Here is a 26,605-nt window from a genome sequence, read left to right as displayed (position 1 = left end):
GCTCCTACACTGAGTCATGGTTGATATACTTGACTGCAATTTTTGTGTTGTTTGCTAGAATCCCCTTGAATACCTCCCCAAACCCTCCTGCACCTAGTAGTTCCTCCTTTGAGAACCCCTTTGTCGCTTCTCTGAGCTCCTTTGTAAGAGAATCTATGAGGCTGGTACTCAAGTTACCATTCCTTGAGTAATTAAAAATAGGGTCCCAATTAAACAAAGGAGAGAGGTAATTGAAATCCGGGTATTACTTGAGCAGAAAACAAAGAGAATGACAAATTTGATGTTTGGAAAACTGGCAATTTGGACGTCACTATGTCTTTTGTGGTTCCTTCATCACTGAAACTCCAAGCTAAAATCCTATGTGCCTCTGCAGAGGTTTCTGTAGATGCCGAGAACTCAATAAACATTTGGGGTGGCAAGTAGTTAGCTATGGTTACAACATAGAAAGTGAATAAAGCTGGGGTTGGTCGAGCTAACTCTGTAGCAACAATGGCGATGGTGATTTCGTTTCTGGGTCCAACGAAGTCAATCCGAGCACGAATGTTTTGACTGTCTCGCATATTGATGGAGACAAAATGGCCAGAATCCCAGTAGCCAGGCCTTTGGGCCTCGTTGGATTTGACACTACTGGGGTTGATGCCTACGTGATTGTTGTCTGGATCATAAAATTTTTTTGTTTAAGCTAGTATCGAATTCAATGGCTATAGAAGGAGAAACGGGAGGATTACTGGTGTCATAGAAGATGTAAAAGTATCGACCATGGGTTGAGGTGGAATTGGAGAGAACAAAGGCAAGGTCATAGCCAGTGTTGGAAGAGGATTTCTGGTTGAGAAGGATGGAGAAGACGAACGAGGTGTTGAAGGAGGAACAGATAGACTGGGTGGAAGTTATGTTCACGTCCAGTGGAATTCTGGGTGGAAGAATTGGTTAATTTGATGACATGCGAGTCATCTACTAGGGCATCACCCATGAGCTTTAGGTTGGTGGTGGAAGAGTTGGAAGAGAAAACCGAGGCCCAAAGTTGCAGGAGATACAAAAACCCACATGATCAAGAGAAAGAGATGATGAAAAGAAACCATTGGGCATTGGTTGTTGTTACTCGTTGTTTAATTTTCTTCTCTATCATTGAAGCTGCTAAAAGTAATACCTTTGATTTTCAGTTTTGAGGGTCTTTCTCTGGTGCTTCTTTGGTTCATCAGGATTAAATTAAACGAGTTAAATGGGGTTAGGGCATTTATGTATTTTGCCGATTACTTAACAGAAAAAAAATAACTCTAGGTAACTTATAATTTTTCAAGTGGGTGTCATGCAATATAGGACATAATAGAGGGTGGTCACTAGCTCCGCCCTAATAATAGAGGGTTTTATGTAAAAAAACTCTTCCGTTAATCTTGAAACACATAGTTTATAGTGGTTTGATATATACATTGATCGCTTTTATGATTTTATGTTAAAATGAGAATGTCAATGGTATATTTGCTTCTATATATTATATTGATGCATGCCATGGTCATATTCACATTATTGTATGCATTTGATATGAAGCATTGGTGTCTTAGATGAGATGGGTGTCAAGGCTGTGTAAGGCCCCCGCAAACCATTTAACGGCATTGAACATCCATTGAATCTGAGACACTTGGTCTAGGGTTGAAGGATGTTGAGCTATGTAAAGTGCGCAGCTCATGTAATGATATGGGACATCTTATCGACCCTAGATCGATATAGAATAGCGGTTACCTAAATTGGAGTCATAGACTCATGGAAGTTTGGATCATGACATGGATCTTTACAGACATGGAAACTTGAATTGATTGTGAGAAGGATCTTTGCACATATGAGAAGCAATCACTCACCATTCTGAATTCAGTTCCACGTTATATTTTTTATTTATATAGTCCGATATGGACCCTGGTCTTGTAGTTCTCTATGTATTGTCTCCCCTTGTGGAGAGTAAATCTCCTCTTGTGGAGAGTAAAATCTTTAATGCACTCGGAAAGATTACATACCATGAGCTTGTCAGCTTTTAAGAGGAGGAATGTTTAGCTTCTCTTATCCTTACTTAAGTTGGATATTCATAAACTTTTTTACTCTCAAATAGGAGTAAATTGATTCACTTTCAGTTTTTATGTACTAGTTGAAGGTGAGGTTTCGTTTCGTTTCCTTTTATATCTATCTTATATTCCTTAATTGTATTCATACCACTCAATCTCCCTGAGGTCTCGATCTCTTGCCATTTTCATAACTAGTGTTCATATATTCATGAATAGTGTTAATCGCAGTGGGTGGGACCCACTACACTTTGCACCTAAGGTGGCAGCAAAATAGTTACGTATTTCTAAATAACTATTCATCTATTTGGTTGAGTCTAAGCTAGGGGTGTCAATTTTCAACCCGAACCGTTGAAACCGAACCGAACCAATCCGTTATAGCCCGAACCGCCCGAACCGAACCTTAATGGGTTGTGTTTGGGCTGAAGACCTCAGTGAACGGTTTCGGTTGGCACTTGCGTCTAGGGTTGAACGGGGCCCGAACCCCAGCCGTTAACCCGTTTGAATAAATAAAAAAATTTAAAAAAAACCCTTATTCCTTACCGTTATGGGCATTAACTCATTGTTCAACTTCAACCCACCCCACGTTTCATATTCTTGAGAATTTAAATTTTAAATTTCAAAATTTTCATTATTTTAATTTTTAAATTTTACCAAAACGGTAGCAAACCCTGTTTGGCTATTTCATTTAATTTTAGAAACCTACCGCCTTAGTTTTCTACCAAAAACTAAAAAGAACCTAATGCCTTAATTCCTTAATCGGTTAATCCTTATCGTTTCTGCCTTTATGGTTTCACTTTTAGTTGCAGAATTTCTTTCACTATTACGTAAAGGATTTTCACTTTTACAATTCTACTTTCTCTGTTCAGCTACTTTCACATATTACCACTCTCTAGCAAATCTATTTCTTATCACAAGTGATTTTAAGTTGAACCTTCATATAAATCTAATTTCATTGGGTGAAGATTGTAAGGTTGACCTACACATGATAGAAGAATCTAAATTTTTTATTTTTTTGGGGTTGGGGGTGTTTGGATCAAGGCATCAAGCTAATGCCATCGCTAGATTTACTTGGAGTCTTCTTCCTCTCTCTATCTTAGTTTTATGTGTAAAGAGTTGAGGAAAAATAAAAATAAGTTTCAAGATTGATTTTTAATTTAGTCCAAACCGTTAGCCCAAACCGCTAACCAACCCGAACCCAAACTGCACCAAACCGAAACCGCACCGAAACCATTATCTTTTAAATATGTTGTGTTTGGGCTGGGGGGTTTTCAGCCCGAAACCGTTAAGCCCAGCCCGAAACCGCTCCAAACCGCACCGTTGACACCCCTAGTCTAAGCAGAACTCTAACATTGTTTTTTTCTCACTTATTTCAGTCTAGGTGAAACTCTAATTAAGGAATTAGGATTGAGGAAAAAAATATTATAAATAGAGGGATAGAATACGGAACAAACAACTGGAAACAATTCATATACTCTCCCTTACTCTCTCTGTGACTTCTCTCTAGAAATAAATTAATCATGAATCTCCATCACTGTGGTTCACCGATTTGGAAGCGCAGACCTAACTTGCAAAAATACGAGAAAGTAGATCACGAAAACGGGTACGCGAAGAGACAGCTCTGTGTGCCTAAATCTATTGCAATCAAAATCACTAAGATATATGATCTTGAACCCATCTTTGAACTGATTGTTTAACATTGGTACATATTGTGGTTAGGATCGCTGGCAATGGCTGACTTTTTATATAGATGTTGATTATATATGGTGAGATTCGTGGGGTGTTATTTGTCTTTTTTCACCCATTTGCTATTGGGCGCCAAAGTGTTGCTCAGCATGTCGTCAATGCCATAGAATGGTTGACTGATTGACTTTTTTTTTTTTATTTGGATCTCATTCAATCATTGCTAATTGTCTGACCTTAATCCGATCTAAATATGGAATTAATTTCATTGTTGATTGATTAGATCACTTTTTTTTTCCTCTTTCTTTTGACCGTGTTTAAATGTTGATGGAAAGAAAGGTTTTTTCTCATCTGTTTTTCTTTCTCCCACTATCAACAAAGAAAAATAAGTTTATTTGTTTAAGCAATTAAAAAAAGTTTAACTCATTTACGTCTGGTAACCTTTTTTCTTGAAATATTATTCATTAAAAAAGTGCATTGAAGAGACGTGACCGATTTCAATACAATGATGTGTTTATCTTGTAATCAGAAACATTATTAAATAAAAATAAAAATAAAAATAAAAATAAAAATAAAAAAACACCAAAACAGTTCTTTTGATGTTTTTTTTTTTATTTTTTTTTTTTTTTTTTTTTTTTTTTTATTTTAAAATTTTTTGTGTGTTTTTTTTTTTTTTTTTTTTTTTTTTTTTTTTTTTTTTTTTTTTTTAGGGGTTGTTTTTTTTTTTTTTTTTTTTTTATTATTTAAATTTTTATATATATTTATTATGGATGTCCATTACCCCAAAGAGATTGTACTTCAATTGAAGATCTCAATTACCTCAGATGAATATTGGTGAGATACAACCATCTCATTACACAATATTGGCTTATTTCCATTCTATGACCTTCTATCTTGGGTGGATCTATCTTTCCATATCAGAATATCTTATTGTGTGTGAATCATATATTGTATTTCATATCAGTAGATGCTCCTTCTACTATAAATATGTAATGCACTCAACTGAATGAATTAGTTTGATTGAATCATCTTGTCTTTCTTCTTTGTATCTAATATATTTTCTCTGTATTTTATAACACGTTATCGCGATTGTCGCTGTCGTTTGTGTTTTGGCGACTATGTATCATTATGTTTTTATTCCAAAGTGAAAAGAATGATCCTTGCTTTTTGTAACAATGGAGTTTACTTTGTCCATCTTGAAATGTAAGTGCATCATGATAAAAAGGTATGTGTTTTATTGAATCTAAGAATCAATCAAATAATAAGATATTATGTTGCTTTAACGATTGTGGTTTTATTTATTGTATATGGTGGTTGTAGCTTTGCACACAAATATTGTTAAATGACCTGTTGCAAGATGTTGCAAGATTTGAATGTAAATGAATACGTTCTGGATGCACATGAAGTTGAAGATTTGAAATCTGTTATGTTCTGATGCATTGAAGTTGAAGATTTAAATCAAATATCGTTTCGAGATGACTTGAAGTTGAAGATTTAAACGTGAATAATCGTTTCAGATGACATGAAGTTGCAAGATTTGAAATGCAAGATTTGAAATCGTAAATAAATACGGTTGTAGTTTTTGAAAATAATTTCTTTTGAAATTTTAAGGAGAAATATTATTCATGAAAATATCAAATTTTCAAGTTTAGATTTGTTGTTACAATAGTAATATTGTAAAGGAGTTTTAAGAAATACTCAATGATATCATGCCTATTTGTGGTGAATAAAATAATGGACTATTAATGAAAAGTCATGAGCTGTTTATTGGTTTGTTCCATTCCCTAGTGAATGCAACAATTCATGATATGTCTGAAAGAGGCAAATTAAAATTATGGTCATGATTGTGGAAGGGATGAGCAAAGACGGAATAATTCCGTCATTATTATGGAAATAAATAAGAGAATAATAAGGATTCTCAATATAACAATTCAAGGAGTGAAGATAATAATTCTTACCGATGTGGTATGAAGCTATTAGACATGTATCTGTTATACTACAATATTTAATTAAGTTTTGTCAGCCTTAATTAAAGAAATAAAAATAATGTGGAGATAAATTGGATTTTCCAAAATCATGATACTTGAGCAATTTTTGCCTATTAAAGTGATGATTTTAATGGCCTCACAAATACTACACATCTAGATGCTACAAACTCTTTTGAAGATAATAGTTGAAGATTTGATTATGTAATTCTTTTATCTTCAAATCTCATCTCATATGTTAGTTTATCTTAAATTTAATCTTTTTCTTCTATAATTTTTTTATTGACTTTTTATATATCTTTTAATATATTTTGTTTCATTTTGATGAAGAATGTGAATATTCTTTTATATGTCGTGACGCATATTATACTGGAGAAAATATACATATTTCTCTTATTTGATGATGGAGTCAATGTTCATATAAAATCGGTAGTACAACATTGATTGAAGTCAGAGCTAATCTATTATTATCTGGGAGATAAATTGGCTATGAATAATTCATTATTTTGTAGTAAGTCTCAAAGAAACTTATTAAGTTTCAAAGCTATTTGCCAAAATGATTATCGATTGAGACTACAAATAATGATATAAGTAAATATCTATACAAAGGTATTAGATATTTCTCCCAATTTGTACTAACTTAATATCGCATGGTTGAAACACATGCTTGGGTAAATCAAATGAACATTGATTCTAATAATTTTATTATTTGGCATGACCGGTTGGACCATACCGGATCAAGTATGATGCGAAAATTATTGAAAATTCAATTGTCATCCATTGAAGAACCCGAAGATTCTTCAATTAAGTGAATTTTCTTGTATTGTTTGTTCTCAAGAAATATTTATTATTAAATATTCACCAGCTAAAGTTGAGATTGAACATTCTACGCTTTTGAAACGATAGAGGGTGAAATGTATGGGCCCATTCACCCATCATGTGGACCATTCAGATAATATATGATTTTAATAGATGCATCTATAAAGTGGTCACATGTATGTTCATTATGAACTCGCAATTTGGTGTTTGCAGATTGTTTGCTCAAATAATGAGATTAAGAGCATAATTTATGAATTATAAGATAAAGACAGTTTGTCTTGATAATGCTCGTGAATTTACATCTCAAGCTTTATGATTATTGTATAACAACCGAGATCACGCTAAATAGCTCGTTACTCATGTTTATATCCAAAATGGTTTGGTAAAATTATTTATTAATTGTCTCCAATTAATTGCTAAACCATTGTTTATGAGAACAAAGCATCATTTGTATGCATGAGGCCAAAAGGTTGTCATAAATTCTCCCTATTACAATTGGCTTATGGTCGAAGCCAAATATTTCTCATCTTAAAATTTTTGGATGTACGGCTTACGCTCCAATTGCTCCACCACAACAGACAAAGATGAGTCCCAAAATAAAGTTGGGAATATATGTTGGATATAAATCTCCTTATATAATTCAATATATTGCTAAGGATAGGAGATTTATATAATGCAATACTTGCTAAGTATTATTTTGATGAATTAGTTTTTCCAACATGAGGGGGAGAGAATAAACAGTTGGAAAAAGAGATTGATTGTATGCATTATCATTATCTCATTAGATCCTCAGATCGAGCACCGTGAACTTGAAGTTCAAAGGATAATGCAATAAATATTATAAATCAACTCGCCGATTTGTGACTCGCTAAGAGTTACTAAATCTCATATTCCAGCTGTAAATGCTCCAATTAGAATTGATGTCCCAAAGAGGATAATCTATCGCGCAAATGAAATTAAACTACGCTTAAAACGTGGAAGATCAATCGGTTCCAAGGATAAAATCCTAGAAAATGAAAGGAGCAAATGATCAAGATGGTCATAATATGGAGACAATTGATTATGAAGATCCCGAAGACATAACTTTCATAAAACCCCGGAAGAGGTTCAGGTACCTGAAAATAATGAAGAGATCTCGATTAGTTATGTCATTGCAGGAAAAGATGGAACCAAAAGATAAAGTTGTCGACAACATTTTTGCATATTATGTTATTGTTGAAATAATACATCAAGACGAGGATCTTGAATATAAATTTGTTGATGAATATAAATCAAGAAATGATTGGCCAAAATGTAGAGACGCAATTCAAGCGATTGAATTTGCTTGCAAAATTAAAGTTTTTGGACCCGTAGTCCAACATCTCAAGGTATAAAGCCGTGGGGTACAATTGAGTTTTCTCGTAAAAATGAAATGAGAAAAATAATGAAATCGTGATATATAAAGTATGAGTTATGGCACAAGAATTTTCGCAGATGCCTGGCATTGATTACATGGAAACATGTTCTCTTGTGGTGGATGCAATCACCTTCGATATCTTATTAATCTGGCAAAGATATGAAAATTTTGACATGCGTCTAATGGATATTATTACAGCCTATTTATATGGCTCACTCGAGTGTGAAATATATATGAAAATCCTTGAAGGATTCAAAATGACTCAAGCATATAAAAATTCCTAGGAAGTTTGTTCAATAATGCTTCAAAGATTATCAAGGCATATATGGTAATCTCCTTAGTGGATATTTACTAAATGAAAAGCATAAAAATGATCCAATTTATTATTGTGCCTTTATTAAAGGATATGGATCTAATTTTAGTAAGTATATATGATGATGATTTAATATCATCGAAACTCCAAGAGTTTCCAAAAGTAGTAGATTATTTTAAGAAAGTTGAAATGAAAATCTTGAAAAGACAATGTTTTGTCTTGATTTATAAATTGAGCATTTGACGAATGAAATATTCGCTCATCAATCAACTTATATAGAGAATATTTTGAAGAGATTTTATCTAGATAAAATACATCCATTGAGTACCCCAATGGTTGTGAGATCGCTCAATATAAAGAAAGATTCATTTCGACCCCAAGAAAACGGAAGAATTTCTTGGTCCAAGTACCATATCTTAGTGCTATTGGGGCATTAATGTATCTTGCTGATAATACACAATCGGATGTAGCATTTTCTATAAGTGTATTAACAAGATTTATTTATTCTCCAATACGAAGACACCGAAATGTTATAAAACATATATTTCAGGATATTCGAGAAATTATTGACATGATATTAATTTTATGAATGTAGATATCAACTTACTAGTTTTGCAGATGCAGGATATTTATCTGATCTATATAAAACTAGATCTCAAACATGCTATTTATTTTCAAGTGAATGTTAGCTATTTTATATTTGGTTAAGATCAATGATACAATACATTCATGAAGCATGTAGTCTTCTACTAGAAGAAGGAATTTCGCAATATTATATGAAGATTATGCGCATGCAAAGCTCAATTGAAGGGATGATACATCAAAGAAGATAGAACGAAGCATATTTCACCAAATTCTTCTTCACTCTTGATTTTCAATGAAATGATGAAATATATGTTTATTGAATTCGCTCAAGTGATAACTTGACGGTTTATTTATTGAGGCGTTGCCTACTTCAAATGTTGAGAAGTTGGTATATGATAATGGAATGTACGTATTCAAAGATACTCAATGATGTTATCATCGGGGGAGTAATACGTGCGCACTCTTTTCCCTTAACCAAGGTTTTGTCCCACCGGGTTTTCCCGGTAGGTTTTTAATGAGGCAGCTACCAATCGTATTATTTAGATATGTATACTCTTTTCCTTCACTAAGATTTTTCCCACAGGTTTTTCTTAGTAAGGTTTTAACGAGGTACATTATCTATTGATGGACATCCAAGGGGGAGTGTTATAAATAATATTTATTATGGATGTCCATTACCCCAAAGAGATTGTACTTCCAATTGAAGATCTCAATTACCTCAGGATGCAATATTGGTGAAGATCACAACCATCTCATTACACAATATTGGCAGTCAATATTTCCATTCTATGCACCTTCTATCTTGGGTGGCAATCTATCTTTCCATATCAAGAATATCTTATTGTGTGTCGATCATATATTGTATTTCCATATCAAAGTAGATGCTCCTTCTACTATAAATATGTAATGCACTCAACTGAATGAATTAGTTCTGATTGAACTCATCTTGTCTTTCTTCTTTGTATCTAATATTTTTTTTTTTTTTAATAATTATTTTTTTTTTATAAAAAAAAACAAAAAAAAAGGATTTTTTTTTTTTTTTTTTTTTTTTTTTTTTTTTTTTTATTTTTTTTATAAAAAGATTATGGTGTGTTTTTTTTTTTTTTTTTTGAGGGGGGGGTTTTTTAAAAAAAAAAAAGGGGGGGGGGGATTGGTTTGGGGGGGATTTTTTTAATTTTTTTTGATATTTTTTTTTGTGGGGTGGTTTTTTTTAAGATTTGGATGTTATGTTGCCATGTTTATGTAAATTTATGTCGACAATATTATACCCTTCTATGACGATTTAGACCTTTGATTCACTCCATCTGTTGGATGCAAAATCGATCTCTTCCAAACAAACCATAAATATTTATTTAATTATTTTTTGAAAAAATCTTATTTTGTTGCTAGTGAAATGACAAATTCTTATTAGAATTTGTATTTGAAAGTGATGCAAAGTGTGGTACACACTAGTAGTGTTGTAATAGGATTTTATTTGATGTAATTAGAGGGTTGTAAATTTAAGATTTTTGAAAGTCATGTAAAAGGTTGTCACCACACTACATGTCACAATCTTATACTAACTCGATGTGTCATTTCAAGTACCAAATTTTGGGCTCCTCTAGTAGGACCCGTGCACAGCTGTATATATGGCACAATCTTGTGGTTGTGAAATCTTAATTTTCTACTTTTTTGCTCGAAACTAGTTGAAATTATATATTCTCAATTCACTCTTGTGAGATATGATTATGAGTTTAGCGAGTTTTTGGTTTCACTGTGTGGGTAGGTAACCATTAATTTTAATTAGGACTTCTTGAGCAACATCTATACTAAATGTCCTATTGTGCATTGGTGAACGTAGTGATGGCCAACCTGAATGAAATAGCAGACCTTGACAAATGTTGTAAGTTGGATGAGACCAACTATAACATATGGCATCGTAGGATTATATACATGCTCAATGAACAAGGTTACCTAAACTTCCTAATCTTTGAATTAAAGAAACCCGAAGAGGGTAATACTGTCCAACACTGTCAAGAAAAAGATGCCATGAAACTTGATTTAAAAATGATCAATGGAGACGCTATTTCATACTTAGCAGTAAGCAAGAAGACTTGATTAGTGTTGTTGAGAAACATTCTATTGCCAAGTCTATGTGGGACCATGCAAAATTAGAATATGGAGGTACATCAACTACTAGTTTAGCGGCCATGACCTTGAAGTTGGGCATGTACTATAAAATCTCCTAAAATCCTAACCCGATAACCATCGTTTCATGTCCGCAAACTTGGAGTGCTAGTAGAAGGCAACTTTGGACCATTCAAGTTGAGCCCAGAAGTTCAAAAATCAAACTTATGGACTCGGATGAACTTGAAGAAGACCCGGCCACCCTTTCTGACTTCAAGAGGAGAGAGACAATCAGTCCAAAAAGCATAAAAATGAGATTTTGGCATGCACAAAAAACAATGCTAGAGGACTCCAATGCCAAGGTAAAGTATACCATTGATTCAAGCATGTTTAAAGGAACCTACCCTCTGAAACCCGTCGAAAAAGGCTTTAGCATTTGAAAGATATAGGGCCGGTTGATTGGGGAGGGTGATTAGTTGACCGATCACCCCCAACCGAGAAAAGGGCAGTTTCAGGAATTTGAGTCAAAGAAACCCTATTGTATTGCTTTTTCACCTCATAAATGAATTGTTTATCTTAGTGGGAGGCTGAAACCTTGGAGAGAAGAAGAGTTGGGAGATTTGAGGAACCTTTGCTCAATTGACAGCACCGAAAAGCGAATCACAAGGATAGTCGGGTGTTGAAGTAAGAGGAATCTAAAAACCCTATTTACAACTATTCTATCATCGCATTTATGGTGAATGTTTGCAATAATGATGGTGTTTGTAGAAGTTGGGATGAATTGAATGTTCAGTCTTGTTCCACATTATGTTTCCCAACCCTATTAAGCGATGAATCATATTATCTTTTCCATTCCAACCCAATTCATCCTCTATGAGATGCCCACGAGCGGCTCTCTAAGAACTAAATTGGGGCTTTTGTATTGAGGACTAATTAAGTCGTTTAGAAGATGTTTTTGGGGCAATACTATTGTTCCATTGAAGTCCCCCCCCCCCCCCAAATGAGTTGAATTTGAAAAGAACTTGAGATAGGGCATTTTGGTCGCAACCAAGGGGTGGTCTGCCCAGGTGAGTCTGACTTGCCACCTCTGTACGGGTGAGCAAGTTGGGTCCATTGATATCTGGTTCGATTTTCCGACTTAAAACCTAACTTAGTCCTTATGTTTTCTAAGATTCTTTTGGATTGTTTGCACTCTTAAATTTGTAGATTCTTGTCCATTGAAAATCATTCTTGTCATTGACAGGTGAGGAAAGACATTATCATGTATATTGTATTTGATTTTATTCTATTTCTTGTGATTGCAAATGTTATTTCCTATGAACTGTTGTAGGACTTTACACGGATACAAGGTTATTTGATGTTTTATACTTATGCTATTATTCAATTCATTCAAATGATGTTTGAAAATGCGATGTGTGATGGAGTTGGGTGGTATGGTACTACCATGTATATATATATATATATATGTACCAACGCAACCCAGAATTGTGGGTTCACCCATTACCCCTGGTACCTATGCATTTACTTACGATCTACTTAGATTTATCATGTGCAAGTAAGTAGGTGTCTAAATGCATTGTCTAGTAAGCCCTGATGAGTGCTACTACCCATTCGGCATGGGTATTGAAGCCGAGTGACCCATGATTGGCAGTGGTTGGGTCTTGATGTCATTCAACATGATGTGTGATTTTCGTGGGGAGGCTCAGCCTCACTGTCATCATGCAATTGGGAAGGTTGCATATGTATAGTATTGGATTTGTGGTATTTTGAGCACGATGTGTGATTTTCGAAGGGAAGCCACGAGAGCGTCTACCTATGCACATATGGACAACCATAGGGTTACAAAATGTTAGTCCAGTACGATGTACAATTTTTGTGGGGAACAACATCCCTAGGTGAGAAGGATACGTGGACCAAAAGGACATTAGGCATGAAGGAAGGTATCCGGATCACATGTAGCATGAGACATAGCTGACTTTGCATTGGGTTAGACTTATTCCTGACATGTGCTAGTACTTAGACCAAATGGTGTTGGTGAGAATAGTGACTTAATCCCCAGCCACAATATGATGTGACCTAATCCCATTGCTACGAAGAACCCAAAAAAAGTAACCAGTCCTTAAAGGAGAGTGACGAGACTACCCAAGAGGCTGGAGTTATGACTCAATGTGTGTCTACCATAGAGCCTACACTTAATAGAGTTTAGGAACATATTTGTATATTCATTATCTCATTATTTATTTATATATTGTTTATCGATGTACGTGACGGTTGCACGGTATATGATTATGTTGACCTCACTAAGTTCTTTGGAACTCACTCCTATATATATATATTCTTCTTAAATTATGTTACCAAGTTATGAGGACACCGTTACCTAGAGAGTTAGACAACGTCCGAGTCTTACAAGGGACCGCGAGCAAGGACACCAAGGTACTAGGAGAGTTATGTCCTTGCTCGAATTGTGCCTATGGAGTCCAGCCTTCCTGAGGCCATAGAGATTTTCCTTTGAGAAAGTAGTTGCCATACTTTTGATTAGTTACATTGTTTACTTATTTGTTAGGCAGTGGAACTACTTATACTCTTAACTTCATTCGAAAACATTTAGACTTCCACTGTTAAACAATTTCTTCCGTTCATACTTTGATTTCGAATTCATTAACTTGATTAATACTTTGAGGATGACTATAATAACATTTGATATTTAGTACTTTAATAACTTTGCTTTTGGATTATGCTAGGTGTACATATTGTATTGTTATGGATTGGCCGAGAACCTGATCCAATAGTGTTATCACCCACATGGGTATTCAGGTGTGTCCAAAACCGGCTGGGTGGGGTGCAACATGTACCATAAGGATCCCAAACACACCATGCTTGAGCACCTAAGGATTATAAAAGACAAGATTAGGAAAGTGGATGATGTTGGGAACACCCTTACAAGATGAGCAACAAGTTCAAGTAGTCATTAAGACACTACCTGATTCTTGAGCCCAATAAAAATGATTCTCACACATAATAGTTACATTAAAATTTCAATGATGTCACCGTGGAACTAGAGGTAGAGCGCCAAGAGGCAACCCTAAAACAAATCCTTGTCTCCAAAAAGGGGCAGTGTAAGACATCTCAATCTAAATACAAGAGATAAGGTAGAGTAGAAAATCAGGTTAAGGCTTTGAACCCAACACTAATTGGTGGCAAATTTACCAAGCAGCAAAGAGGCAAGTGTGGTAGAAAGAGAGTCCTTGCAGAGTCAAGTGCTATAACTGTCAAAAGATGGGACATTCCACTCATGACTGCACTGAGCTGAAGAAGGTACCATTCTAATCCCTCTCATTGTATACTATTATGTGTATGCATGTTTTGGTTGCTCATATTCAGTCTGAATGGATTGTGTTTCCAGAAGCAACAAAACATATTGCTAGAGATCGAAGGGGACTTATAGATTACAGGATTTTTTTGGATAGCTCCCAAACTATCTACATGGGAATTAGCATGAATTAAGTAGAACAGTGGGGGTGGTACCCTTAAACTCGCTTTGCACCCTAAGATGCACCTTACTTCTCCATGACATGTTGAAAACATCATAAATCCAATGTAATCTAGTTTCAGTTATAGCACTTTCTTTTGTCTTTGTTAAATTCTTTAATCTTTTATAGTTGTTTTGGAAATGTGTTCTAGTGGTAGTTTGTTTGGACATTGTGACTTTAGAATGGTTTCATCAAGTCAGGTTTATTTAATCTAGCAATTTCTACTTTATCTTTTGTGATCCATATTTATTGTGATCTTGTATATAGTTCAAACATGCTAGATTAGGACACACAAATCGTGACAGGATTGCCAACTATCTTGAGAAGGTCTTTTTAACTCACTCGCTAAGGCCAATCTTTCGATTTGTGGGCCTTGTTTAGCTAGCAAGGCTCGTTGGAACGTTTTAGAAAGGTATCTCAGTCCCTTGAGCTTATCCCTTATGGACATTGTAGACAATTAATGTGAAGGCAATTCGAAAATTCTTTCTAGCGTATAACAAAAATAATGTAGCAAGAATTCGAAAAATAATTTCACTTTCAAAGATGGTTAGGATGATGATGGCGCAGGCCTGGGGGGACTCTTTTGTGATTGTAGCCTGCATCCATAACAATGTGCAAACATAGACAATTTGCTCCACTCCCTATGAATTTTGAAAAGGCACAAAGCTCATCTTAGGGGATATGTAAGTGATAGTCATCAAACCTCCTACAAGTGTAGGAGACTTAGCCCTAGAGCCAAAAGAACTATCTTTATTAGATACTCTAATGGCTCAAGACGATATGTTTTAAGATGAATAAAAAGTGGGAGGAATAACACAGATAAATTCTTGCAATGCTCATTTTCTTGAGACTGATTTCCTTACATAAAAGATACTAGCATGGACCTTGAACATATGAGAAGAGATTAATGAAAGTATCTCACCTACTCTAGGCAAGTGTGGGAATTAAAACCCATTCTGTAATCATCAGAGAAGATGAGATTGATCATCAATCCAGTGGAAGTGCGCTACCACATGGGGGCATACAACCAAATACTCAAGATCCCTTTGCCCGTAGAAGTACATAAGAACACATTCATATTTCATCCTTTTTAGGTTGAAAAGAATGCTATTAGTCGTGCTTGATGAGATGAGAAAGAGTCTGCTTCAATATGTGAAACGCGCCCTTTAAATTAAGGAAGTACGATAAGCTTCTATGGAAGATGAGGTCCATCTTCTAGTGCATGCCTTGCGGCATAGGGATATGCCCATATAGAGGGTGTAGACTACAGTGTAGGCTACAAAAGGGCAATCTCCTTTGTGTGAGAATGACCTCATTTTGCCTCATCCTTGTCACAAAATTGGATTTGGAAATCTACTAGATGGACATTGATAATATCTTTTCCTCAATGAAGACCTAGACAATCAGTCCTTTATGACTCGACCAATGGGTTTTGTGGTCAAGATATAAGAGCGCAAAGCATGCTGTCTCAAACATACCTTCTATGATCTTAAACACCGCCTAGGCGATGATACATGTATGAAGGAAGGTTTCCTTATCCAATTATGTTAAAAATATCCTATATGCTGGAGATAAAGGGCATGGGTTGGGCTAACTTCTTGTTGTGCCTGAATTTTGTAAAGGATTGCATTAGGAGAGTTTCCTTGGTATGGTAGGTCTTACCAGACTCATGTAAGGAAAATCCCTTGAGCGATTCCATATGAGCAACTTGAAACCCATAGACACTCCAATGGGCAATGCATGTAGTTTGAGCCTAAACCAATGTTTCTGAGATTGATGAAGAGAAACATAAACCATATGTCCAAGGCATCCAATCCAATATGCAGTCTAATGCACGTGATGATGTGCGTGCATAGAGGTATATGTTGTGCAATTGGGATGGTTATTCATTACATATATGCTATGCAGTTGGGATGGTTATTCATTACATAGTATTTTAGGAATAGGGAGCAAAAAGGAGAATCCTATAACATCTTTGTAGAGCTATAGACCTCAAGCTCCCCTACAATGGTTCACATTTGAGACTGAGAGGTTAAGTATTTTGGCCGGTAAAAGTGATGGTGTAAGTCCATATTGGGATTGAATTTTGTCCTGAGAGACTAGATTGTTGCTTGATGTGGCAGGAAATAGACCCACATTGCCCTATCTGTGGTATAATCAAAGTATATTGCTAATTAGCAATGACTTCTAATACCATTTTACTTAATAGTTGGTCACTCGAGCAACACTATGCTCATGCACTAAGGAAGCACAGCAACACTAACATGAGATCCATGAATTCTATAGGAAGGCCGAACATGTTTGACATCACCACATTCAAGATATGGTTGCACAAATATGAAGTGGTCCTAAAGTATATCTATGCTAGTAATGTGTTGCCTAAACCTCTTGATGAAGCCCATTGCTGGAGATGTTTTTCCCTATTCCCAAAAGGAACTTGGGATTGAAGAGAGTTAGATATGTATCTTCTTTATTGGACACTTCTATTGATGGATGGACATTTAATTGTTTCACATACATTGAACACATTCAAAGTGATATTGTTTGCACACATTTATTTATGTAAAGTTGTCACCAAGTATGGAATTAACCCATTCACATAGGTAATTGGCCTTGGCAATTACAGATAGCGAGCAAGATGAGCCTATAGATTTATGAGGCTTTAGGAGGCTTTCAAACCAATTAGGGGTGCCTTAGTAAGGATTAAGATGAGACATCTCTGGTCGAGCATAGAGAAACCACATGTCCATGTTACTTGTGTTGTAGAATGTGAATCTTTTACAATTAGTTATTGGACAACTAGTTGTAAAAGAATTAAGCTGGGTGCTTTAGGTAGTGGCTGAACCAAGATTCATATAGCATTTTTTTTCTTTTGTGACATGCCCAATTCAGTGGTACTGATGCCATAGCATGCATGTTTGTTGCATGTGTTGAAGTCAACCGACGATGAGAGTGAAAGAATGGATCCCTGATTCATCACTGTGTAAGCCATCAAGATCACATTAAATTGATCCTACTTGTTCCCTTCACCTTAGACTATACCATAAAGAGGACACCCAATGATGCTATTTTGGCTTGTTCTTTAGGATCAACGATGATGCAATCTCATAGGTCAAGACTGGGAAAGCAGTTGGGGATAATCCAAATGGCATGAGGCCTTCTGGGAAAACTTTTTGTTACATACCCTATAGTGATATGACTCATTGCCCGGGCAACTTGTCATATTGACAAAGTCATAAGTACATCATATGAGATTGGTTCACACTACTCACTATGAGGGATCGAGAGTGTGGAACTGGGTATAGTTGAATTGTTTAGGGTATAATGAGCTAATTATGAGTGATGTGCTATATTGGTTAGATGGAGACTTGATATAGCACTCATGCCCTAGATACATCTCTTAGGTCGCACGTTCCATTTCCACATTGAAAGGATTAGAATTGATGAAAGCATTTGAATAGCTCTGCCACTCTGTGACGAGTGGGAGATGTTAATCATATAGGGTGGGGATCCACTACACTTTATGCCAAGGTGGCTGCAAAGCGGTTACATATTCCTACATAACTACTCCTCTATTTTGTTGAGTCTAAGTAGGACTCTAATATTATTTTCCCTCACTTAGTTGAGTCTAAGTGAAATTCCAATTAAGGAATTAGGGTTGAGGTAAAGAATATTATAAATAGACGGATGGAATACGAAATAGACAACTGGAAACAATTTGTATACTCTCCCTTGCTCTCTCTGTGACTTCTCTCTAAAAAGAAGTTAATCATGAACCTCAATCACTTTGGTTCACCGATTTGGAAGTGTAGAAATAACCTGCAGGAATACGAGAAGGCAGATCAAGGAAATGGGGACGCAAAGAGGCACCTCTTGTGTTCAAATCCATTGCAATCAAGATCACTAAGGTATATGGTCTTGAACCCATCTTCGCACTAATTGTTTAACATATAGTGTCAAGGAATGAAGACTATGTTCTAAGTTGTTAATGCATAAGCTAACAAATCAAAGAAAAAGAAAGAAGCTTCTTCAATGAATGGGTCGATATAGAAATAACTGTATCTGATCTCCAACGCTTGAAGCTTCATTGTCATATCCTTTCTGATAAAATACTTGGGCAATCCTTGAGAGGTTCAATGATATTTTGATGATTGATACAGGCAATCCTCCTGGATTTACTAGGTGCCCATTGGGTTCAATACATAAGTTGTGAATGAGTTGCCGTATGTAGTCACATGCTTCATGTACCAATGAAATATTAATGTGTTCTCTAATGGCACATTCTATGTTTGATGCCACATCTCCCCTTTGTTGCTCCTCCGGAAAATGTTCATAAGCAAGTATAACTTTAAAAAGCTTGATTTTGTCTCTAAGTATGTTTTCTTATTCAATATACACATAATCATATGACTTACCCTCCCTGTCCCTAAATCATCCCAAAGCCGAAGGATCATTCCAAAATGGGGGAATATCTTGGGATAAGGTTCCATCATCCTTAGGGTTTCCTTTGTAACTCCTTCTCCCATAAGAAAAAGGCATGAACTAAGGCCATATATGTTCCTGTTGTGGTAACTCCATTTATCAAATGCTCCTATGTGTTGGCACATATTTCTTGTTAAACCTTCAAGGTTCAATTAGAAATCGTTCAAACATATCTAACTAGTGCGTCATAATCAAAATTGTGTCAATTTGTTGGAAAAACCTATTTGTTTTCAATTAACAACAGAGTTTGAGGTTAAGAACATTACAGTTCGCTTTAAAGGAGGGATGATGCTCCATCCATGTTTAAAGGACTCTATATCCAGTCTCGTTGGTAGTATTAAACAAGGCCATATAAACATATCTTCATGTATTCAAGAAGTTGCTCAATTGATTCAAGATCCCATCTAGTAGTTTTTTGCTTTTCAGTTACCCCAAGATACATGTTTGGAATAAAACAGTAAAGAAGTTAGCTAAGATAAAATTTTGAACCTTTGAACTGCATTGTTGAAAAGTGTTTACAAAGAAGGGATCATGGATATGGAATAACATTACGAATATCATTCCTCAATTGAGGAGAATGATGATGAGAAAAGTCGGGAATGGGTGGAGAACATCCTTTTGGTTCGATCCATGGGATCACCTACAAGCATACAGCATAACAACAGACCAAGAATTCACAAGATGGCATCGGCAGGTAATAGTGGTAGAAGAGTTACGAAGTCAGAACAGGGAGTTAATCTCAAATCCTATCACGGGGATAAATTCCCCAATCCCTCTTTTAGATCAAGAAGATTCTTGGTCCGCATTAATTTCTTCAAATGGAGATTTCTCGGTCAAAATGGCTTTCTGGGAAATTATTAAACAACGGTCACAAACCAAGAATACCAATTCACGAATTGGTAGAACCATATGTGGAAGTTACCAATACATCCAAAATTTAAAGTTTTCTTTTGGCCTGTCTTAAAAGCAGGATTGCCGGTCTGCACAAAACTTGCTCAATGGTCACAAATGCAGCCGGAATGTGCAATATGCCGAAAGGAGGAAGAAACAATTTGGCACATCTTAATCTCTTGTGACTGGAGAAAAAGAGTTCATGTGGCTGGACCTTTGGGGCTACGTACTGAAAATTGAGCAGATACATATCTTCTGAGATGGTGTCACGAGATGATCTCAAAATTAAACAAGGCTAATTTTCGGTGGTTCATGTCTGTCTTCATAATAACATGTTATTTCATCTGGAAAGAAAGAAATGAAAGGGTGTTTAACCAAAAAACATCCAACCTCTTGCAGGTGTTAGGAAGCATTAATCATTGGATTACGGCTTTAAAATTACAAAGGGAGGATGAAAACTTACCAATACCCAATCACGTAAATTGTGTAAATTATCATGAACTAGAAGAAAATTGGTGTAGAAATATACTACAATTTAACAAAAAATATTTTACTTTGTACAGGGGTATCTAACCAGTAGCTAGGAGCGACAAGATGGAGCATTGGGATATGCAGAGATGGACATCTACAGTCCATCAATTTTGGAAAAGGAAAAACTAAGGGTATTTGGAGGCAATGCTTTGTGGTCTACAACTAGGGATGGACAAAGCAGCAAGAAGTGGAAGAAGGATAGAAGAAATTTGGACTAACAATCAAGGTTTAGCAGATCTATTACCATGGCCTTCAAAAGCAAAATGGCCTCTTGTGGAATTACCTATGTTGATGGAATTTTCTATGATAACAAAACATGTGAAGTATGATAAATTCCCAAACCCAGTGCTCCTGATGTATTTTGAAAAATATGCAAACATAGCAACGAATCAAACGGGTGACTGTAATAGTATAATATCTAGTACTTGTAAGTGCTTTCAGCACTAACACTTCTATTTCTAATTTGATGTTAACCACCAAAAATAAATAAAAAAATTTCTTCCACTGAACCATAAGAGTTGAGGATCTCATCAACGACTAAGGCTCTTTCTGGTATCAATTTTCATTCTCTATTATGCCTATTTAAAAATAATAATAAGTACAAGAATTCATTATTGGTCAAGAATAAAAAATGGTTTGGTGAATTTTGTTGAAAATAAATTATGAAATGAAAAATAAGTTTGATGTCAAAATAAAAAATTGTTAAGAAATGATAGTAAGCAAGTGAGAAAAGAGGGAAAAGTATGATTTTTATAAAAGAATGTGTACTGACTATTTAACCCTCATCTTAACTATAAAACTTTAAGTAAACTTGAACATAAATGAAGAGAATGAAATCCTCACCATAATCCATAATAGACAAAAAGTCTATTATGGGTTTTGGAGGTTTTTCTATTATTTTAAATAAAAATAAAGCTGAGAATAGATGCCAAACAATTTGAAATAATGAAAAATTCTCATAATTGAGAATGATAATTGATACCAAAAAGAGCCTAACAAGATAGCAATTGTTTTGGTTATCTCAAATGGGCATTTCGAGTGCTTTGGATCTGTAAATATTCCTACAGCCCATAGGAAACACTCCAATGGTCGATATGCACAAAGCTTAGCTTCTCACCAAGCCCTAGCTAGTTTCACCACCTATTAAGAGGATGAAGCATTGTACAACTATTCAATCGTAATGAACTTTAAATTAGAAGTCCCTTTTTTAGGGCTTTTACAAACTAAATGTTTGATCAATCAATCGGGTTTAGTTTATCGGTGAAATAGTCGATTTTGAATTTTCCAATGGAATAAGCCTTTTCCCATATATGATGTCGATCAATTACTAATCTGATTACTTCTGCAATCTCCATTTGGTGTAACAATTGAATGTTGTTAAAATCCAACTTTGCAAGCTCTAGAAGTTTTCCTTTGGGTTTTAGCTAGGGCATATTCATCAGTATAACTTCTAGCTTCCAACCTTTTCATCCTTAAGTGCCTTGGGAGCTTTGAGGCTGATTCAACTTCTAGAGTAAGAGGAAACTTCAAATATGGCATTGATCTTCTCAATTTATTTTCGGAGAACTCCATGGCCTCCGATAATGTTTCCTCTCCTTTTGCACTCAAGTGGGAAGCTTCATATAAACTTAAAATCCCCATTGTATCATTGCCTAGTGCCTCCTTGAATTTTCCTTCCTTGTTGATGAAGTTGTAAAACTCACCTTCTACTTATTATTAGCCACACAAAAAAATGATGTCTTAGATGACGTGGATGAGAATGTTGTTGGTATATTGCTTCTATGTATTTTATTGATGCACGCCATGGTCATGTTCATATTGTTGTATACATACGATACAAGGCATTGTTGTCTTAGATGACATGGATGTTAATCATGTTACGGTTGTGTAAAGGCGCGTAGACCATGTAATGGCATGGAAGATCCATTGAATCTGAGACAATTGGTTTAGAGCAGATGGATGTTGAGCTGTGTAAAATGTGCAGCTCATGTAATGGTATAAGACATCTTATTGACCCTAGGTTGGTGGGATAGTGGCTGGCCTAAAGTGAAGTCCTGGACGTTGGAAATTTACATCGTGATATGGATCTTTGCAGACATGGAAACTTAGATTGATTATGATAAGGATCTCTACACATATGAGAAGTAATCACTCACTATTTTGGAATTCTGTTCCACATTATAGTTTTGCCTTCTGAAGTCTGATATGGACCCTCCTCTTATAGTTCACTATATATTATCTCCTTTTGTAGAGTGTCGAAACTTAATGCACACAGATAGATTAGGCACCATGAACTTGTCAGCCTTTAAGAGAAGGAACATTTAGCTTCTCTACTTCTTAAGTTGGATATTAATAAAGTTTTTACCACCAGATGTGAGTAAATTGAGCCACTTTCAATTTTTATGGGTTTAGTTGAAGATTAGGTTTAGTTTTCTTTTATATCTATCTTATATTCTAAAAATATTGGAATCCAGATCTTTTCTCTCCTATCCTAAACAAGGGAATTTTTTTTAGACTAATACGTTATACGTGTCGAGCATCCAACCATTTGAATTGGAAATTTTCTTTTCCATGAGCATAGATGATGCAAATTCCATCCCATCCCGGTAAGGTCTCTTGACCATGTTCATAGCTACTGTTCATATATTCACACACATATATTCCACGAAGGAATGAAAACATATATTCCAAGCTATCAATCCATAAGCCAACAAATCAGCAAAAAAGGAAGAATGCTTCTTCAGCGAATGGGTCGATACAGCAATAACTGTATCTGATCTTCGACGCTTGAAGCTTCACTGTCATATCCTTTCTGATAAATAACTTGGGCAGTCCTTGAGAGGTTCAATGATGCTTTGACGATTGATAAAGGCATTCCTTCTGGATCTGCGAGGTGCCCATTGAGTTCAATCCATAAGTTGTGAATGAGTTGCTGTATGTAGTCACATGCTTCATCTACTGATGAGATATTACTGTGTTCTCTCATGGCACACTCTATGCTCGACGCCACATCCCCCCTTTGTTGCTCCTCCTGAAAATGTTCATAAGCAAGTATAACTTTAAAAACCTTGATTTTGTCTAAGTATGTTTTCTTATTTAATATAATACCCACAATCATGACTTACCCTCCATGTCCCTAAATCATCCCAAAGCCGAAGGATCATTCCTGAATGGGAAAATATCTTGGGATAAGGTTCCATCATCCTTAGGGTTTCCTTTGTAACTCCTTCTCCCATAAGAAAAAAGGCATGCACCAAGGCCATATATGTTCCTACTGTGGTAACTCCATTCATCAAATGCTCCTCTTGTGTTGGCACATATTTCTTGTCAAACCATCTGGCTTCAGTTAGAAATCCTTCAAACATATCTATCCACTGTATCAAAATCTAAACTATGTCAATTTGTTGGAAAAGCCTAATTGTTTTCAATTAACATTAAGGTGTCAGATTAAGAACATTACAGTTCGCTTCAAATGAGGGATAATGCTCCATCCATGTTCTTTAAGGACCCTATATCCAATCTCGTTGGTAGTATTAAACAATGCCATATAACATATCTTCATGTATTCAGGAAGTTGCTGAATTGCTTCAAGATCCCATCTAATAGTTTTTGTGTTTTCGGTTAAGCCAAGATACATGTTTGAAATAAAACAGTAAAGAAATTAGCTAAGATAAAATTTCAAACCTTTGAACCGCTTGGTTGAAGAGAACAAGTTCTTCCATTGTACCGTAAGAGTCGAAGATGTCATCAATTACGAACAAGATAGCAACTGTTTTGGTTAGCTCAATTCGACATTTCGAGTGCTTTGGGTATGGAAATATTCCTACAACCCAAAGGAAACTCTCCAATGGTCGGTTCCGCGCAAAGCTTAGTTTCTCAACAAGCCCTAGCTCTTTCCACCACCTATTAAGAGTGTGAAGCATTGTACGAACATTCATTTGTAATGAACTTTAAATCTCCCTTTTTAGAGCTTTTTGACCAATTTAAATGTTTGATCAATCAATCAGGTTTACTCTATCAGTGAAATAGTCGATTTCAAATTTTCCAATGGAAAAAGCTTTTTACCATATATGATGTTTACAAATTACTAACCTGATTACTTCTGCAATCTCCATTTGGTGTAGCAATTGAATGTTGTTAAAATCCAACTTTGCAAGCTCTAGAAGAGTTTTGCTTCCTTTGGGTTTTAAGGCATATTCATCAATATAACTTCTAGCTTCTAACCTTTTCATCCTTAAGTGCCTCGGGAGCTTCAAGGCTGATTCAACTTCTCGAGCAAGAGAAAAGTTCAAATATGGCATTGATGTTCTCACTTTATTTTTCGAGAACTCCATAGCCTCTGATAATATTTCCTCCCCTCTTGCACCTAAATACGAAGCTTCATATAAACTTAAAATCCCCATTGTATCATTGCCAAGTGCCTCCTTGAATTTTCCTTCCTTGTTGATGAAGTTGTGAAACACACCTTCTACTTATTATTAGCATAAAAGAATAAAAATAAATGAGCAATAAGAGACTAAAGAAAATCTTATGTATAAAATTTTGATAAGCTACTTTTAAGTCACGTCCGGAGGGTAAACCCAATACACAAAGCTCTTGCTACCATCAAATCCATACATGACACCTCGTGATGGTTTTTGCCCAGTTTTGCAAAACCCAATAAGCTAGAGATAAATATTCCAACAAACATCTAGATATATCATATATGTCCTGGTGTGGACAGGGCTGAGGTTCTAATCTTGAAGTGCCAAAGTTGGGCTTAAATTTGTCATGGTCCATAAAGCTAGCTCAGTATTGAGTCTGGATCACCTCTCTACCTCCGTCAGATTTTGATCATAGAAATAGAGGTGGGGTTCACTAAATAAACCATTTTAATTAAAATATAATATTAATCTAGTGGGCCCACCCATATTTATATGATCAAAAAACCGTCAAGAAAGCACAATTTGAGAGAAGTGATCTGGCCTTTTCAGGGTCAGTCAGATCCAACGGGTCCGACAAAGCCATAGAGATTCTACTTAAAGTTATTCCTTATTGTGTGGGTGGCACCTCACATGGTTAGAGAACCCAAACCAGATGATTCGAGGGTGTTTTCCTGGGTTGGTGTGTCTGACGTGGTGGTGCATATAGTGTCCTGTGTTGGATAGACGCCACACAAATTTCATTAAATCTCAGCCGGACAAAAAAAACACATGTAGATACCAACTTAAGCGAAATAAACCAATTTTTCCGATCTTAGTAACCCATTTTCTTATGCTGCTGAGATTTGATGGAGCCCATGCACGTACCTTCCATCCAATGTTAGGAACCCCAAGCACCACCACGTACAACATCCAATTCAAGGTGAACACATGAATAAACATAAATGGATACTTGGGTTTTTACCTGGAGATACACGGTAGCCATTATCTCTGAGTAATCTAAAGCGAAGAGCAGTGACAAAGAGGTCATCTTCGTCGCTATTCCTTGTAGATGTCAGGTCTAACACTGCATTAACCTCCTTATCAAAATGATATTCAATGCCTAGCCTCTGAAGGGTGTCGACCAGCTCCAAGTTCCTCATAGGATCACCAGAGTTTGTAAACATGCCATTCCGCACCTGTTCGACCAGTTCTTCGATCCTTTTACCTCCATCACTACCAGCAAACCCCTACAACAACAACCCAGAAAACATGGAACATGAGCAAGCAAACCCACATTGATAAAACGAGAGAAAGTAACGTAGTAGTAGCAGCAGCAGAGTCATACAGTGTTGCTAAGGGATTCCTCAACTTTGTGTATGAGAGATTGTCTCGCTCGTGACTGCAGAGAAGATGAAGTAGTAGATGCCGAGTAGTTTATTTTCCATGGAGAGACCTTCAGGGAAGAACTAGAAGGCACAAAAAGAGAGAATAAAGGTGAGGGAGAAGAAAAACTTGGCATGAAAGCAGCCATTAGAGAGATATTTCCAGCCTGTGCTCTACCAGTAGGGATTTGCTAATGCCTCGATGAGCCTTGCAATATATAAATAAATTTATGGCTGTGCTTGCATTAATTGATTAGATTACGTTTATGGAATGCTGTTTTTAGTCTTCCTATAATTGCTGGTAGATGGAAAAGAGACATAATCAAAGAGCAATCATTAAGTGTTGCGTCATTCTAAATGGACCAGTAACGACTGTCTCCCATTTATGCTACATCGCAACAAGCCTGGAAAGATCGGGATAAGCATTCTATTTGAAGAAATTTATCTAGTT

General features: G+C 35.8%; 2 protein-coding genes and 1 pseudogene across 2 annotated transcripts in view; all 3 read right to left on the bottom strand.

Moving 5' to 3' along the window:
• Positions 1-18,393, bottom strand: part of LOC148999793 (putative terpene synthase 11) — a 29,864-nt gene extending 11,471 nt beyond the window's left edge. Inside the window, exons 1-2 of the mRNA XM_089139089.1 lie at positions 18,285-18,393; positions 249-655 (exon numbers count right to left, since the gene is read on the bottom strand). Coding sequence (XP_088995215.1) covers positions 249-655; positions 18,285-18,393 — 516 coding nt within the window. The remainder of the gene's footprint in view (positions 1-248; positions 656-18,284) is intronic.
• Positions 18,394-18,494: 101 nt separating this feature from the next.
• Positions 18,495-22,993, bottom strand: LOC148999792 (putative terpene synthase 11; annotated as a pseudogene).
• Positions 22,977-26,303, bottom strand: LOC148999791 (putative terpene synthase 11). Its single transcript, XM_089139087.1, has 7 exons — positions 26,118-26,303; positions 25,755-26,019; positions 24,462-24,837; positions 24,054-24,272; positions 23,830-23,968; positions 23,495-23,743; positions 22,977-23,400 (listed from the first exon to the last, which is right to left on the bottom strand). Exons 1-7 carry the CDS (start codon positions 26,301-26,303, stop codon positions 23,110-23,112), a joined length of 1,725 nt encoding a protein of 574 aa, XP_088995213.1. The 3' UTR covers positions 22,977-23,109.
• Between the last annotated feature and the right edge of the window lie 302 nt (positions 26,304-26,605).

The sequence above is a fragment of the Hakea prostrata genome, chromosome 11 (assembly GCF_041222555.1).
Source record: "Hakea prostrata isolate BN-2017 chromosome 11, UWA_Hpros_2, whole genome shotgun sequence".
In the NCBI taxonomy this organism is placed as follows: Eukaryota; Viridiplantae; Streptophyta; class Magnoliopsida; order Proteales; family Proteaceae; genus Hakea; species Hakea prostrata.
The sequence above is the reverse complement of the archived record's forward strand: the minus strand, read 5'-3'. Positions and strand labels throughout refer to the sequence as shown.

Bases quoted from the DNA above. Each gene is read 5' to 3' on its own strand.
- LOC148999791 (XM_089139087.1), bottom strand. From the start codon at position 26,303: ATGGCTGCTTTCATGCCAAGTTTTTCTTCTCCCTCACCTTTATTCTCT. The intron at 26,020-26,117 runs GTATGACTCTGC...TTGTTGTTGTAG, and splicing joins AGGAATCCCTTAGCAACACT to GGGTTTGCTGGTAGTGATGG. The intron at 24,273-24,461 runs GTTAGTAATTTG...CACTCTTAATAG, and splicing joins GAGATTGCAGAAGTAATCAG to GTGGTGGAAAGAGCTAGGGC.